This window comes from Festucalex cinctus, chromosome 13 (assembly GCF_051991245.1).
Source record: "Festucalex cinctus isolate MCC-2025b chromosome 13, RoL_Fcin_1.0, whole genome shotgun sequence".
In the NCBI taxonomy this organism is placed as follows: Eukaryota; Metazoa; Chordata; class Actinopteri; order Syngnathiformes; family Syngnathidae; genus Festucalex; species Festucalex cinctus.
In genome coordinates, this window is record NC_135423.1 from 253,287 (window position 1) to 268,456 (window position 15,170).

At 44.0% G+C, this 15,170-nt stretch overlaps 1 protein-coding gene across 4 annotated transcripts in view; it reads left to right on the forward strand.

The window, feature by feature from the left end:
• Window positions 1–15,170, forward strand: part of polr1g (RNA polymerase I subunit G) — a 29,319-nt gene that overhangs the window by 3,803 nt on the left and 10,346 nt on the right. For 2 of the 4 annotated variants that reach the window (XM_077541942.1, XM_077541945.1), the window contains exons 4-5: window positions 303–491; window positions 4,910–5,403. In XM_077541942.1, coding sequence (XP_077398068.1) covers window positions 303–309 — 7 coding nt within the window. In that variant the 3' untranslated portion in view covers window positions 310–491; window positions 4,910–5,403. Of the gene's footprint in view, window positions 1–302; window positions 492–2,243; window positions 2,287–4,909; window positions 5,404–15,170 lie in introns of those variants that run through there. The other 2 variants (XM_077541944.1, XM_077541943.1) reach the window with 2 other exon arrangements.

Sequence of the window (15,170 nt, forward strand, 5' to 3'; positions counted from 1 at the left end):
TTAAAAGAATAAAAATTTAAAAAAAACTCAGATGAGAAATATTAACAAAAATCAGTCGATGTCACAAAAGTTTACTCATACTTGTCGAATAATAATACGTGTACGTGTCCGCCCATTAACCCGTCCTGGTGTGTCCAGCAGGTGGCGCCACACTCCGCGTTTCCCCCAAGGCGGCGCTGCAGCTTCACAGCTCACAACCTTCTAGTTGACCTGGAATTCCATGAAAACAATCGTTTTGTTCACTTCTTCTTTTGATATTTCCCAAGTCAGAGTGTGTTTTTTTCTTCCCTGTGTGTTTTCAGGTGTTAAGTGGACGAGAAGATATTTGTGCCTCTCCTCTCCATCCTCCCGCCGCTTCTTGGTCGTGGCCACGTGGGCGCATCTGCAGTCTGCACCAGAGTGTCGTCCTGACTCCTAATGAGCTTCAGCATCTCCTCTTGTTCACACGGAGACCAACAGCAAACATCGACAATACGCAATACGACGCGCAGGTCAGCAACTTCTCATTGTTATGTTGCCGCCTTTTATGTCTCGTTCATAACATCTCCATCATGGTGAAGAGGTTTGTTTGGGAACTAAGGAGACCAAGAGAAAAATTGTCTCAATAAAAAAAATCACCCCAGAAGCCAGTTTGACGTTTGAACAGGAATTCAACGTGGCCATTTTGCACATTTTGGCCATTTGCAAAAGCAGAAAAGTTTGTCTCGCCATAGAAAGATGAATTCTACTGACCTGGAGTGCTTGTTTTGCGTCCCCCTTTCCGACTTTTTGTGTGTGCGTGTGCATATAGAGATGAAGGATGAATAATAAATGTCGCTTGGAAGTTTGGCTGCAACGTGTTCAGACTGCTGAGCAGACGTTGAGGCCTTTGCTGGGCTCAGCTGATGCTTGTGATGGGATGCGAGGGGGGGGGGGGGTCGTTCTCGAGGTAATGAATTGGAGAGCCCCCCCCCCCCCCCCCCCCAATCTCTTCAACCCTTGCTTCCTCCCCCATCTCCCATTCCTCCCCCTCACTTTCTTTTATTTCCAACATCGCTCCAGCTAGCCTGCGGCAACGGGAGCGTTGCTATGGCAACGAGGACCTGCCAAGGAAGGCTGATGGTGCATTTGAAAGAGGCGCTTCGGTAAACCCTAATTGGACCAAAAATCAGTATGCAGTGGATCAATATGTGCACGGATGAAGACAAACTCAAATTGTTTTCACTTTCTTGTACAAAACACAAGACACACGCAGTACTCGGTTTGTGTGTGTGTGTTTAAGCGCGAGACTGCGGCAGACATCAATAGCCGATCCTTGATGCCCCCCCCACTCTCCTCTTTATGTCTGGACACCCCCAAGACACTCACTTACTGCCTGTAATTAATATGGTCAACCAGGACACGCTTGAACACGCACGCACACGCAAAGAGGAAAAAAAGCTTACTAACGATATGGAAGATATAATAAACGTGGTCTGATGAGAAATGGTGCAAAAACCAGGACTAGGACTGGTAAATGGACCAGGATGAGGTTCTGGACAGAAATCAACACAAGATGAAGAACGGGACTCGCCTAGGAAATGGCTCAGGGGAAAGACCTGGACTAGGACATGGACCCGCATCAGGACGAGGGCCAAGATTAAGAATCCGGAAATGAAAATGGACCGGGTCAGAATACGGTTCACGAGCAGACTCAGCAAATTGACCTCGTTGTGGATCGTGACCAGGATGAGGACCCACGAGGCTCAGGACTGGAAGTGGGTCAGAATCAGAAATATTAACAGACGGCGACGAGGACAAGACCAAGAAAATGAACCGATATCAGGAATGAGGAAATTCTCTAGAAGCGCGAAATCCAAATGGACCGGGACTCTGAAGTGGCCCATGATCAAGTCCAAGACCACGTTGAGCATCAAAAATAGATGAGTGCATGTGCAAGACCAAGACCCGGATGAGGATCAGGAGTGAGTCACGTATTGCTTGCATGCAGGACTTCAGCAAGTCCTGAGGCCAAAAGAAGGAATTAAAGCCTTCAACATTTGTGATTGGCTGCACAAAAACAAAAACAAAACAAAAACCGCGTTGCCAGGTTGTGTGTGTGTGTGAATGATCAGTCAAGAGTGACATATGTTCTCCAAGCAGTTCTTTTTGCAGCTTGCTGCTGTTGCCATGGAAACCACATCCTCACCACCACCACCCCCCCCATTGTGTGTGTGTGTGTTTGTGTGTGTGTGTGTGTCCCCTTCACGTGTCCTTCATCGCAGACGCATCCGAGCAAGACTGAAGCATCTTTCATCACATTCACAGGTGCAATGAAGGTCGGCCGTCGAAGGGCTTTTCATGGGGGTCTTTGTATGCATGTATTGCACGTGTTTTCATCCACTCAGACATGCTCCTTCCTCATATTCTATATTTAATGAGCTCATTGAAACAAAGCATCACCAGTTTTGTCATTTTTTTCAAGTCAACACAATTTTCATAGATCGATCAGATGTGGTCGGATAGATAGACGTCAATCTCCTGAGAGTAATTGTAGAGACTAGTTTGGTTCACATGAAACAATACAGTCTTTGATTTTGTTTGGTTTGAATTAAAACGCATTTGCTTTAGTCTGTGTTCAAATCAAGCCAGCTTTGATTTAGGTTTCAACAGTCGCATCTTTGTTTTCGTCTAGTATACGTGAAACTTAAAACGAGGGTTCGTCATACTGTACTGTACACAGGAAAGATGTCAGATTAGATAAAGAAGAACATTTTAGACTGCCAATAATTCCATTTCGATGAATTGACCGGCCATTCAAATCATATAACGTGAGTAGAATTTTCCGAGCTGCTCCTGAACGCACCAATCACTGGCGCGCATGCACCGAAGTGTTGCTGAAGCTAGCGACACAATCGGCGCTCATTTGATGTTTTCTTCTGTCTTTGGTTTATTGTGTCCTCAGTTTAGTACCGCAGTTTAAGTAAGTCTGTCTACTTTGAGTCCACAGTATTTTACGTGGTAAACTTTCACCCGTTCATCCTACTTTAGTGTAGTTTAGGTTGAGCAACTTCAGCCTGTCTTTCATTAATCCTACTCGTGTTTTAGGTTGAGACTTCCTGCCGTGTTTTGTCCTGTTACTTTAGTCCCCGTCCCGTTTTAGGCTCTTAGGTTTAGTCCGTTTTTATGTTTTGTACGTTTAGTTTATTTTAGATTTGGACTCCTATAGTCCTGTTTTAGGTTGACTTTGTCTTGTGTTAATTCCAGGTCCCGTTTCTAGGTTTAGTCTTTCTGTCTTATATGTTTAGTCCATCTCATGTTCAGTCGTAGCCCTGTTTTAAGTTTTGTCATTTGTACTTTTACGTTTATTCTGTTTTAAATATACTCTCATATACTTTAGGTTTGCCCTACTTGTGTCTTAAGTCTAGTAACAAAATCTTGAACAAACTAGAGTCTATTTTTGTTCAAGGTTTTGTCCGTGTCCTGTCTTAGGTTTAGTCTCTTACATTTAGTTTTGAGTTGAATCTTGTCCTGTTTAAGTTTTATTCTGTAAAAGTGGAGTCAGCTTTAGCTTCATTGACATAGCATGTTGCTATCGCGCCTTCATTCAGGTCACATGACTTATTCAATGTTGATGTTATTGCTTGACGACTCCTCGGGTTGCACATGCCACCAAAGGGGGCGCCATTGTTTAACTCGGCATCATCTTACCTTCCTTCAGCACTTCTGTTTGCTGCTGCTGCTGTTGGTCTCGCCTGCATGAAGCACCCACTGGAAAAAAATATTTGATTTTTATTCTTTATTATAACAAACATTTATTAGTACATTTTTTAACCAAAAATCACAAACATTCTCACAAACTTTATTTCTTATTTTACACAACTTTAAGATCACTTTGTGAGCTTCGGTTTTAGCTGCCAATATTGATTTTATTTACAAAGGCCACCATTCAGTTTAATTTAAACATATTGCTTTTTTTTGGGGGGGGGGGTATTAAAATATCAGCATCATATCTAGTAAAAAGTGCTACACACACACAAACAGTTTTTTCAATGGTCATAACTGAATTTCTTGTGTGTTCTTTTTTGGTGGGTAGCACAAAAGTCAAGTGGCTAGCTAGCATTACTGTCTCACAGTTTTTAGGTTCAGGTAGGGTTCAAATCTTTGATTTGTCCTTCCTGTGAGTTTCCATAGCTTCGGAATTTTCCACTAGTGCGAACGTGAGTGTGAATGCTTGTCTATATGTCATTTGGCTGACGACCAGTTCAGGGTGTACCCCAGTTTTCTCGTCCGAAGTCCACTGGAATAGTTTTATTGAGATGTGAATTTGTGAACACATTTTGAACACGTTAGATCGACTTTTCAAGCCAATTGATCCCTCTTGCGCTTCGCCTCCCAGGGGCGTTTATAGGAATTCCGGCGAGCGTCTCGTCATCCTCCCTGCACGGTCTATTCTTGCAGCCTCTTAAAGGTTGGAGTCCAATCAATTTGCGTCCCCAAGCCGCTAATGGCGCTAGCAGCTGCTGGGCCCGCGTTGACAAAGTCAGATAAGCAGACGTAAAGGACGCGCTTGCACGCTTGGGAAGACCAGGCTTTAAGCTAAAGATAGTTGCCCGCAGCGCCGGGGTGACATCCGAGCGCCCCACTTTTGTGATGGGCTGCTGCTCTTCTGCAGCAAAACATTTGCTGATATAAACATTCATCTGTTTTCTGAAGTCTTTATCCTCATTCGCCTCACCGGTGAGCTGTCCTGACTATTGTTGAGAGAAGCTCGTTGGCTTGTTGCTAGTAAATGTCAAGGCACATACCGACAAAAAAAACATCAAGCTTGCGTGAATGTTTGCAGATTCAAACCCTGAAATAGGCTGTGAGGCAGATGCGCTAACCACCATTTGACTGTGTTATCCCTTTTCTTGTCAAAATGACAAAATTAGCATTAATGTGCTTGCAGAGTCAAGAAGAAGTCCAAGACCAATTCTGGAAGCAGAAACCACTCCCATGATGCACTTCAGCAGACTTTCCTGGAAAAATGTCGTTTTGGGACCAGATGAAAATAGGACCTGAAAATGCATCGCACCTCACTGTGAGTGTCAAAGAATTATTTTGCTTGTTCTTTGGCTTTTTGGTGGCACCAGTTGAGACACGTTCAAAACAGTTGAAGTACTGCATGAGCGGCGACCTTGTCACTTGTTACCAAACTTGAGATGTTAGACTGAAAACTGTTGGAACGCTTTAGTCGTTTACTATCATCAGTGATGATCTTGTATTCACTCTTGTATCTTTGTGGTTTGGCCAAAAGCAGAAGTGAAAAGTCAGTGTGTGTTCATGACGGTGTCTTGAACTATTTGTGTTGCAATGAATGCATTAGTGCTGGAAGTTACAATCTGGGAAGAAAAACTGTTTGGTGACTCGGCATCATCGTTGAAAATAAACCACTAAAACTTTTTTTGTTGTTGTTAGTCATCAGTGCATGCAATGTGAGACGAGCCCCCCACCTCTCATTTCTGGGTAAGAAAAAAAAAAAAAAAAAGTTATTTACCTAAACGTTTTGAATGAATTCATTATAGAGCTGGAATTGCAATACCATGAAACCGCAATTTACCAGCAGATGGTTAACGAATGGATGACTATCAACTTGATTAGAGAGCTTCATCAGTGGTCTAGACTTGTCCTTTTATTAGCAGAATTTCTTTTTTTAATTATTATTTATTACGCCATCCCATGAGGGCATATTGAAAACTTAAATGATCTAATAATCCCTCAAGACACTTTTTGATTTATGACAAACTTATTTTTTGCAGTGCCATCTTGATGTTTTTTTTTATTATTATTAACTTTAACCCCAAACGATCTTATTAAGATCAAAGTCAACCACCACACATTCAACCAAAAGCTGTGCCGAGCGACCTCCCTCATGCAAGGCTGGAGACAATTAGATGAAAATTGTGCAAGAATTTGTGTGACATGTTTGCCATCGGCTTATGAGCTAGACTTTGATCCTTTGGCACATCCAAAGCCATGAAGCCAAAGAACTTACTTAGCAAATATTGCCTGTTTTAGTGCTGATTTATACACGTGAGACACTCAAATGCAAGTGTTGCCTTCAATCTGTAACAAAGGCTGTGTCCACTTCATCCTCATGGACAATAACTTTGAAAATGCTATTTGCTAAAATGTTGAATACCAAAATGGCCTCTGTTAGGACGTGGTTACATTCTACAAGCGCGCCTTGTCGCCGGAGGAGCTTCTTTATCTGGCGGATGAGGAGGAAGGAGGAAGAGTGTGGGAGGAGGAAAGTGACAGGAGGTTGGTCAGACCATGCTGTGAATGAGGACTCCGTTTCCCAGGAGGCTTTGCGACAACCGCCGGAAAGAAGCCGCTCGGCCGATGGCATGGAGAGGAGGCGGAGGTGCCCGCAGGAACCCGGCGTGTTGTGGAGTCATGGCGGATGTGGCGGTGTTGGCTGATCGGATGGCTCTGGTGCACAAGGACGATTGTGGGGAGATGGATATGTGAAGAGAACAGACGGACGGACCCTTCTGCACTGATGCGTCCCCATGAGACCACCTCCACTCCACTTACCTGTGGTCACATGACTAAAGATGGCGATTTTGCTTCAATGGTTTATTGGACCATGTACAAATCAACAAAACTTGACAGCTTTGCATGGTCACACATTAGCATTCATTGGTCCACGAGCGGTCGCTGGACGGACGTCACAGAAAAAGGGTACCTTCATCATTAACGTCCAGCCCCACAGTTGCATTGCACAGCCTCACAGTCACATGCAATGGTTTCAACACAAAAAGTACATGAGCTCACGTCACAGACAAAGTAAGCGGAAAAGTTCATGGTCGGGTGACAAAGAAGCGTCCGCTCGCTTCCTCTGTCGCTTTGACATTCTTTCCACAGCGTTGTTGGTCTCGTTTTGGGTTGTAAACATTAAGTTAGTAGCGTCTCTCTGCGGAGAATCGATGCTATCAATTGACGGCTGGTTGTGAGAAAAGGGTGGACTGGTCTTTGGGTTTGGTCGGGAGGAGACACGCTAAAATAGTTTTGAACGAACTACGACACCCTGAGAATCGCCTCTGACTTGGTCTTCCTTCCTCCTGGCCTCTACCGGCGGCTGGTTGCCGTGCAACTGACTCCGCTGCCGTTGGCATGGAAACGGGTTAAGGTGGACCTCGTCGAGGAGGATGCGGCACATACACGAATATGAACACTAGTGTCGTCTGCAGCTCCGGGGGAGGACAACGCCGAACCCTGACACCTTTCCACCAAGCAGTTTAGCTTCCAATTCGGAAGAGAAACATTCTGTCTTGTGTTTCTAGGCAGGCTTTAATGACCTAAGTATCCCTAACGCAAGTCATGGTGATGGCAGCGTTCTGAGCAGGGTAACTTTGACTTCCCCTTGACCTCCTGGGGTGTTTCCAACCTCGCTGAGCGACAATTCCCTCCGGCATGTCTTAGATCTTCCCTGCGTCCTGGCAGGATATGCCTCACCTGGTAGATGACGATGAAGCATCCCAAAATAAAGCCTGATCCAGATGACCCTAACCCTCTGGAGGAGCCTCATTGCAGTCACTTGTCATTATGTCTGTGGTCTGTCCCGAGGTCTCCTCCTGGAACTCGCCACCAGCTGGGCCAGCTTTAGGGATAAATGCTTGATCTAACCCAACTGGCTCATCCCTCCCCGGATGCCCTGAAATACCTTACCACGGAAGCTAACAATAGCCACGCCAAATAAAGGCCTGATCCAAACGATCAAGGCTCACTTCGATCTTGTCTTTTTTTGGTCCCCATTCAAAGCTGGTGACCATAAGTGAGGGTTGGAACATGCACTCAATGGAGACTTTTGCCTTTTGGCTTCGCTCTTGCTTCATGACTGCACGCTACAGTGACCGCGTCACTTCCATCCATCGCAACCCGTCATCATCCGTCCCTTACTCCAGAATACGAAGTCGAGATACTAAGCCCGCATTCACACTTCTTACGTTTGGTCCCGTTAAAATGAATTCTGGTGCGATTGCTGTGCCAGCTGATGGTGTGCAGGTCACATGATCAATCCCAGACACACCTTGTATCTTTGAATACTTTGTAACTACAACTCCTCCACCTGAGGTAGGAGTAGGTGGTTTCTAACCTGCCATGAACCTCGCGGGGGCCATATCGGGGTCCGGTCTCTCGTTGCCAAATGCAGTTATTGGGACACGGATACTTTGTACTACTACACTGCTCAGTGGAAAGTCAAAACGTTGCAGTATGTAATCTTGACGTTAGTTTGCATCATCGGATACCTTGAAAGTCATCAATTGATCCGATTGTTGTCCTGAAAAGGACATAACTTGGGGCAAACTGTTGTACTTTGAGGGACTGATTGTTGTCCTTAAGGGTTATATATGGAGCTGATTGTTGTTTTCCTTTCAGGGAAATACAGACAGAGGTGATTGTTGTCCATTAAAAGGACATATACAGAGGTGATTGTTAAGTCCCGTAAAGGGACATGAATGAAAATGATTGTTGTACATTGAGACATTTTAAAGGACATACCGAACATAGAGCTGATTGTTGTCCTTAAAGGGATGTAAACGGAAGTGATATTTGTCTGTAAAGGAGCTCAGAGGCGTTTGTTGTTCTTAAAGGGGAGCTCGATCAAGCCAATTGTTGTCCTTGAATGGGCTGTACGCACGCTCTTCCCCAGACCTGCAGACACGTGAGCGCATATGGTGCCACTAGTTCTACAGTAGTATGTTATCAATGGAGAACATCACATGGTGTGCAGCAGCAGCAGCAGTGGAGGAGGACAGTGATTGGTTGATTTGGATTTGGTCAGGTGACTTGAAAGGTGGTGCGGCGGCGGTGGTGGTTGGTGGGTTGGGGGTTTTGGGGGCGGGGTTATGGACAGTCAGCTGAGTCAGATCACATGATGGTCACATGGTTGGCAGCTATAACGACGTCAGGAGCTTCCATGAGGAGATATGGAAGCCTGACTGGTTTTAGCTTGTTGGTGGACACTAAGACACGACATCCATCCATCCATGCATTCATTCATTCATTCATTCATTCATTCATTCATTCAACCCGCCTTACTTGCACACGCACACACGCTCAGCCCCTGATGTGTTAAAGTGTGATGATGCAGAGTGTGGTGGAAGGTGAAGAATAAGACAACAGAAGACAGGTGATGCTAAAATGAACATTTATAATGACTGCTGTTGCTGTGGCAAAATAAGAATCCTTAGAAAATGACCTCATATATCATTATGATAATAATAGTAGTAGTTATTATTAATATTATTGTTAGCACTAGATGGCCTTCACTTCACTGGTAATCCACAAGTCAACAAACACAAAACTCACTAGATTGTTTTTTTTTGTTTTTTGTCTCTTTACAAACACAATGCTACAGTTACATTTAATATTCAATACTTTTGTTTTTGTTTTTTGTTTTACGTCAGCTCATCAACGATGTTAAAAAGCAACCACTACTTGATACTTAAAAAAAAAAAAAAATCCAAATATTTTATCTTCCAGTCATTCCCTTTTGACTCATTTGTCATTTTTAATGAGTTAGGAAATAAATAGCTCGTATGTGTGTGAAAATGGGGCGACGGGCAGCATAAAATCAGGGGGGTGGAAGTCAGAGAGAGCCATGCGGTGAAATGAAAAATTATCATCATCACGGGCGGCGTTATTAATACTTTTGATCATGTGATGGCGTGGAGGAGGAAGATATGTGCTGATGGCTGGCTGGAAACCCGACAGTATTGCACAAAGTTAGCAGCGCCGTGAGCCAGCGAAAAACAAAACAAAACAAAAGGAGTGACGTGATATGTCTGACGATAACTGACGGGGGACTTACTAAACGAGGGGGGGATACAGCAGCTACGACCAACACCACTAACAAGAGCACAGCTAAACTCTTTATGCTGCCCCGCCCTGTACAAAAAAAGATTATTTACAATGACAACACAAAAGGTGAAGAAACAACTTTTTTGTGTTTAAATTTCCCTTCTTTTTTTTTTCTTTTTTTTGTCCCCGATGATGAGCCACAAAAATTACAGAGCTCCAGACATGACATGGGGAAAAATGTTTTCATTGTAGTCACAATGGGGAAAAATGTGGACACAAATTGCTCATTTGTGGCCACAAAGTTTGTATTACATGCGTGCAAAATACAAATTTAGTGGTCACAATTTTGCGGATACAAGTTAGCACGTTGTGCGCACTAAATACCAATCTGTGCCCACAACGTATGTATAACATGCAAACAAAAACAAAAGAATAATTAGTACAAGATTAATTTTGTGGCCACATTATTTTGTGATCACAAATGAGTATATAGTGGTTCACAATTTTGGATTTTGTGGCTATAAAAATTTGTATGTTGTGGCCACAATTGAGTCATTTGTGACCAGAATTTAGTATTTGGTGGCACCAAGTTCATATTTTGTGGCCCCATTTTAGTAATTTGTGGCCACAAATTAACATTTTGTGCGCCCGTTGTATCGATAGCAAGCCACAATCGAACCATTTGCCCCCCATGTCATGTCTGGGGTTCCATAATCAAGAAAAGAAACCAAGAAAAAACAAACAAAAAAGAGAATCATATCAGCGAGCATTGCACAGTCTCACAGAGGTGTTTTTTTTTGTTTTTTTTTGTTTTTGTTTTTGACTTATGGAATGGAGAGTTATTGTCCCGACAGCTGGAGATGAACACAGGAGGAGGAAGAGGAGGAGGAAGATCAATAATAAAGTTCATGAGCGAGCAAGGGGTGGTGGCGTGGAGGAGGAGGAGGAGGAGGAGGAGGAGGAGGTGAAAATCGGCTCCAAAAACGTCTTCGTCGTTAGGAAAAATGGGGAGTTTTCAATCTTTTTTTTTTTTTTTTTTTTTCAACAAATGGAGCGAGAGAGGAGACAGAGAGAAAGGGTGAGGAAGGGGTGACAGGTGCCCCCCGACACTATGGCACACGATCAATGAGGAGCTCCACAGCTGAAGAACAACATGAGAAGAGTTAGGAAGCAGCTGGCGGGGATGGGCAGCGACTTGGCCAGGGACGGACGGACGGACGGACGGACGGGAGTGTTAATCCTGCTGGAGGAGGAGGAGGAGGAGGTGCAAGGGTGGTGGTGGTAAAAGTTGTCATGTGATGAAAGGGGGGGGGGGGGCATGCTGGCTTCACCGGCTGTCCCGACACAAGAGCGACGCGAAGCTCGGAATGATCGGTGGCGCCCGTTTTGGGGGTGGGTGAGGATGTGTGTGGGGGCGTCCTCCGGAAGTTTGGCACTGGTGAGGAGGAAGGGGAGCAAAGTGTGCGTGTGGGCAGTGAAGTGCAAAAAAAAAAAAAGAGGGCATGGATAATGTCCCTTTCACACCAACTTTTCACTCCCCCTGCTTGCCGACTGAAAGGTAGCGACACGGAATGGAGGGCCAAAGGCAATCTGCACATTTGCGAGTCACTTTACCTGTTACTGTTGTGCCAATATACCCCTTTCACACTGCTTAGCAACGCAGTGTGTGCGCCCTCTCGATGCAGAGCATGGATGTGAGGTGGAGCTGCAAATGACCCTTTCACACTGCCTGTCAAAGCTAGCTTTTTTGTGATAAAAGGTACCAATACGGAATGGGGGTGTTGGAAGTTGACCTCCAAATTTGCCGGCTTCTCTCGCCAAAATTCAGAGCAAATCCTAAGTATCCCCTTGCACAGTGCTCATCACAGCAAACTTTTCTTGGCTTCCTGTGTGAAAGGTACCGTTACGGAAAAGGGCTGTTTCTCTCAAGTTGCCAATTTGATGGCTTCCTAAAGAGTATCTTAGTACGATGAGGAAAAAGATTTCACTTGTAATGTCCCCGATGCTTATCAAAGCAGCTTTGTGTGAAAGGTACTGACACGGAATGCGGGGTGTAAATCAACCCTCAAATTTTGTCGGCATGCTGTGTGTAAGAGGACAGCGGGAAGTTGTTGGGAGCGAGGAAAATGTTGACGAAATTGACACTAATTTTGTGAAAACTTTGTGTGAAAGGGACTTCCATATGTGTGTTTTGGTGGTAAACTGGATACACACACTCACACAAATGGCTTCTTGTTGTCAGTTAGTCGGGACACAAGTGAGCAAAATAAACCACAGAAGAAGAAACATGAAACAGTGATATGACAAATGCAATTGACACTTGCTGGTGTTTCAAAGTGGTACTTTTGAGAGGGGTGATTGAAGGCGAGTGGGGGAAGGGGATGGGGCAGATAAGGGTCCCATAATGTGTGGTGAGAGTAGAAAGTAAAAGTTGTTTTTGTCCAAGAAACGTCACAAACATTTAGTTAGCATATTAGCATGCTAGCGACAAGGTTTAGCAAGTGACTGTTGCTGGGCGCTCACGAGAGTTGTCGGTGGGAAAAAATGGCATGAAAAAAGCGAGTGGACAGAGCATGCACTACACAAACCCCGGCAACCGCTCCCCAAGCCCCCAACTCGGACCCTTGCCACACGACATTTAGTGCAAACGTCTTTTTTGTTCAAATTCGACAGGAAAAGGATACTTCATCGCAACTTCAATAACGCTTTGAATAAAAGTTTCTTGTGGTTTGATGATTTGTCAAGGCTCGCTAACCTGTGGGAAAGTTGCTGACATGGAATTGGGGGTTGAAGTTGACCACTAATTTGCCGTCATAGGCATTTGTTCTTTTCGTTTGGTTTTGGCAAATGTAAAAAGACAGTTATTGTGCCTGAAATACTGATTTAATTAAAAAAAAAAAAAAAAAGGGAAATAAGAAAAGAGGAAGCGTGTCATAGGGACGTACCGGTGGGCTGAGCGTTAAGGGATGTTAGCTTCCATGTTAGCGAACACATTTAAAAAAAAAAAAAAAAAAAAAAAAAAGCCGTGATTTGGCCCTTTTGGGGTGTGTTGTCGGGTTTTGTTCGATGCTTTCATTGATAATGAAGGACACAGTCTAAAATGTGTTTTTTTTTTTTTTTTTTTTTTTGTCCACACTTGACGTCATGCAATATATACGTGCAAAAAGGTTAATATCTATTCCCACAAAATACATCTTCACTAGAAAAAGGTTTAAGAATGCTATGGAGTCACATTATTTTTCCTCTCAGTCTTCCAGCATGGTAGCGCTAAGCTATCGCTATGTTTTATTGATTCCCTCTACTGTTGCATTGTGGGAGTGTCCAGGCTAACGCTGATGAAACGCTTCCACGCTTTTTGATAGAAAGGATATGGAATACGCTTCATTCATTTGGCACTTTTTCACATTTTTACTGGTATAAAATTACTGTACGCCTGCGATATCAAATCAAAAAAATTTGGCACAGCTTTCGACTAACTTACAAGTTTGAGAAGTATTTTTTTTCTTTAAACTTGCGCTCGATATGTTGTTGTTTTTTTTTTTCAGTTAGCATTTCTTAGCAGCAGCATTTTCCACCAATACAAGAGCAATGAAACAACCAAACTACGATTAGTCAAGGGAAAAAAGCGTTGCGACGGGAAAACGGACGGGACGAGAACACGTAATCGTTTCCGCTGCTCATCATCATGAAATCAACTCAAGGAGAAGAAGAAGAAGAAGAATGTTGTCTTCCCGCTGTGGCTAAACAACACTGCCCCCACAGGAAGTCCCCAATGTTGCATGCTAACCTGTCAAAATGCTGATCTAGCCACCACTCTGCCAAGATGGCGTCAATACAGTGAAAGGTTTATAATTGTCAAAAGATGCCACAAGATTTGTGGTAACATGCTTTTTTTTTTTTTTTGTCTAAATGTAACCTCAACTTCCTTCAACATACTTTTTTGACACCAAGATGGCAGCAAAACACTAAGTGAAACTCCTGGATGCGCTTCAACATAGTTCCTTGACACCAAAGTGTCACAAGATGGCAACAAAGCACTATTAGAGTGTAAACGGAGCTCCTCAACTCACTTCAATGAAATTGCTTTGGCCTGAGCACAAAACAAGCAAATAACAGGCTTTCATCTACAAATAGCCGAACCTGTGAATATGCATTGGTTCACCGTATTCCTACTTGGTGCATCCAAGCTAGTGGAGGCGTCCCATGGTCGCCATGACAGCAACTACAAAAAGAAGAGTGGGACCTCCCGCTTGACTCCGCAAAGATCCTCACCAGCAGCAGCAGCACAAGAAGAAGAAGAAGAAGACAACGACGACGACGAGAAGAGGAGGCATGCATCATGGCCGCCGCCCGTGGAGCGATGTGGTAGGGGACGTGGGGAGGGCGGCGTCGGGATGGGGGTTGTTTTGTGGGGGGGGTGCGTGAGGATGGCGTTAAAGATGGAGTAAAGAAGCCTCCTTACCAGAGAGCCTCGCCGGCCCAGCGACGCCTCCGAAAGACAAACTAGTGAAGAGGAAGGAGAGGAGTCCCCAGTCGGGCACGCTCGCCAGGGTGAATGAATCCAACGCACCCCCGCTGCTGACTTTTTACATTCACTTTTTTCTGAAGGTTTGTAAACAATAAGCGCCAGCGTGCTTCCGGGTGGCAGAAAAGCGAGTGGCAATTTCCCTCTTGGAAGATCATAAATGAAGCAAACATCCTCATTGAGCCACATTTGCGTGTCAAAAGAACGTCTTTACCGTTCATGACAAACAGATTCGAATAAGATGGCGGCGCTTTGGATTTTACAGCCGCAAAACTTGTAAATAGAAGATAAAGATTAAGCGTCGAATCTCGTCGGTAACGATGGCAAAAAATGCGCTGGAAAATGGACACGTTGACACACCACACACTCAAGCAGCGTTTGCATATCTATGGTATAAATAGTGTCGCGTTTTTGAGAAAAGATGTCGCAGTTCATGTAGTGAATGATAAATGCATGTGTAAAAAAAAAAAAAGCTGCTGCCAACGCATCAAGTAGCGTAAAACGGACCCTTGATCACGTTCGCTATCCCTGGAAACGAACACGTTCTACTGCTGATTATTAAAGAATGGAAAAAGCTAGAGCAAACTTTTTTTTTTTTTTCTAGTGAAAGAAGACAATCTCTTTTGTTTAGTAAGATCAATATTTTGTGGGACTTTTCAAATTCAGACAAAAAGGCGGGAGTTCTGCTTCGGAAACGGGTTACGGCGAATCAATTAATGAACCAGTCCCTCGATAGTGATATGTCTTCATTTCATTTTTCCTTACGTAACATTTTTTCTTCTTTTTTCCCCAATGGACACTTGACACATTCAAAGTGTTTCATGAAGTCAACACC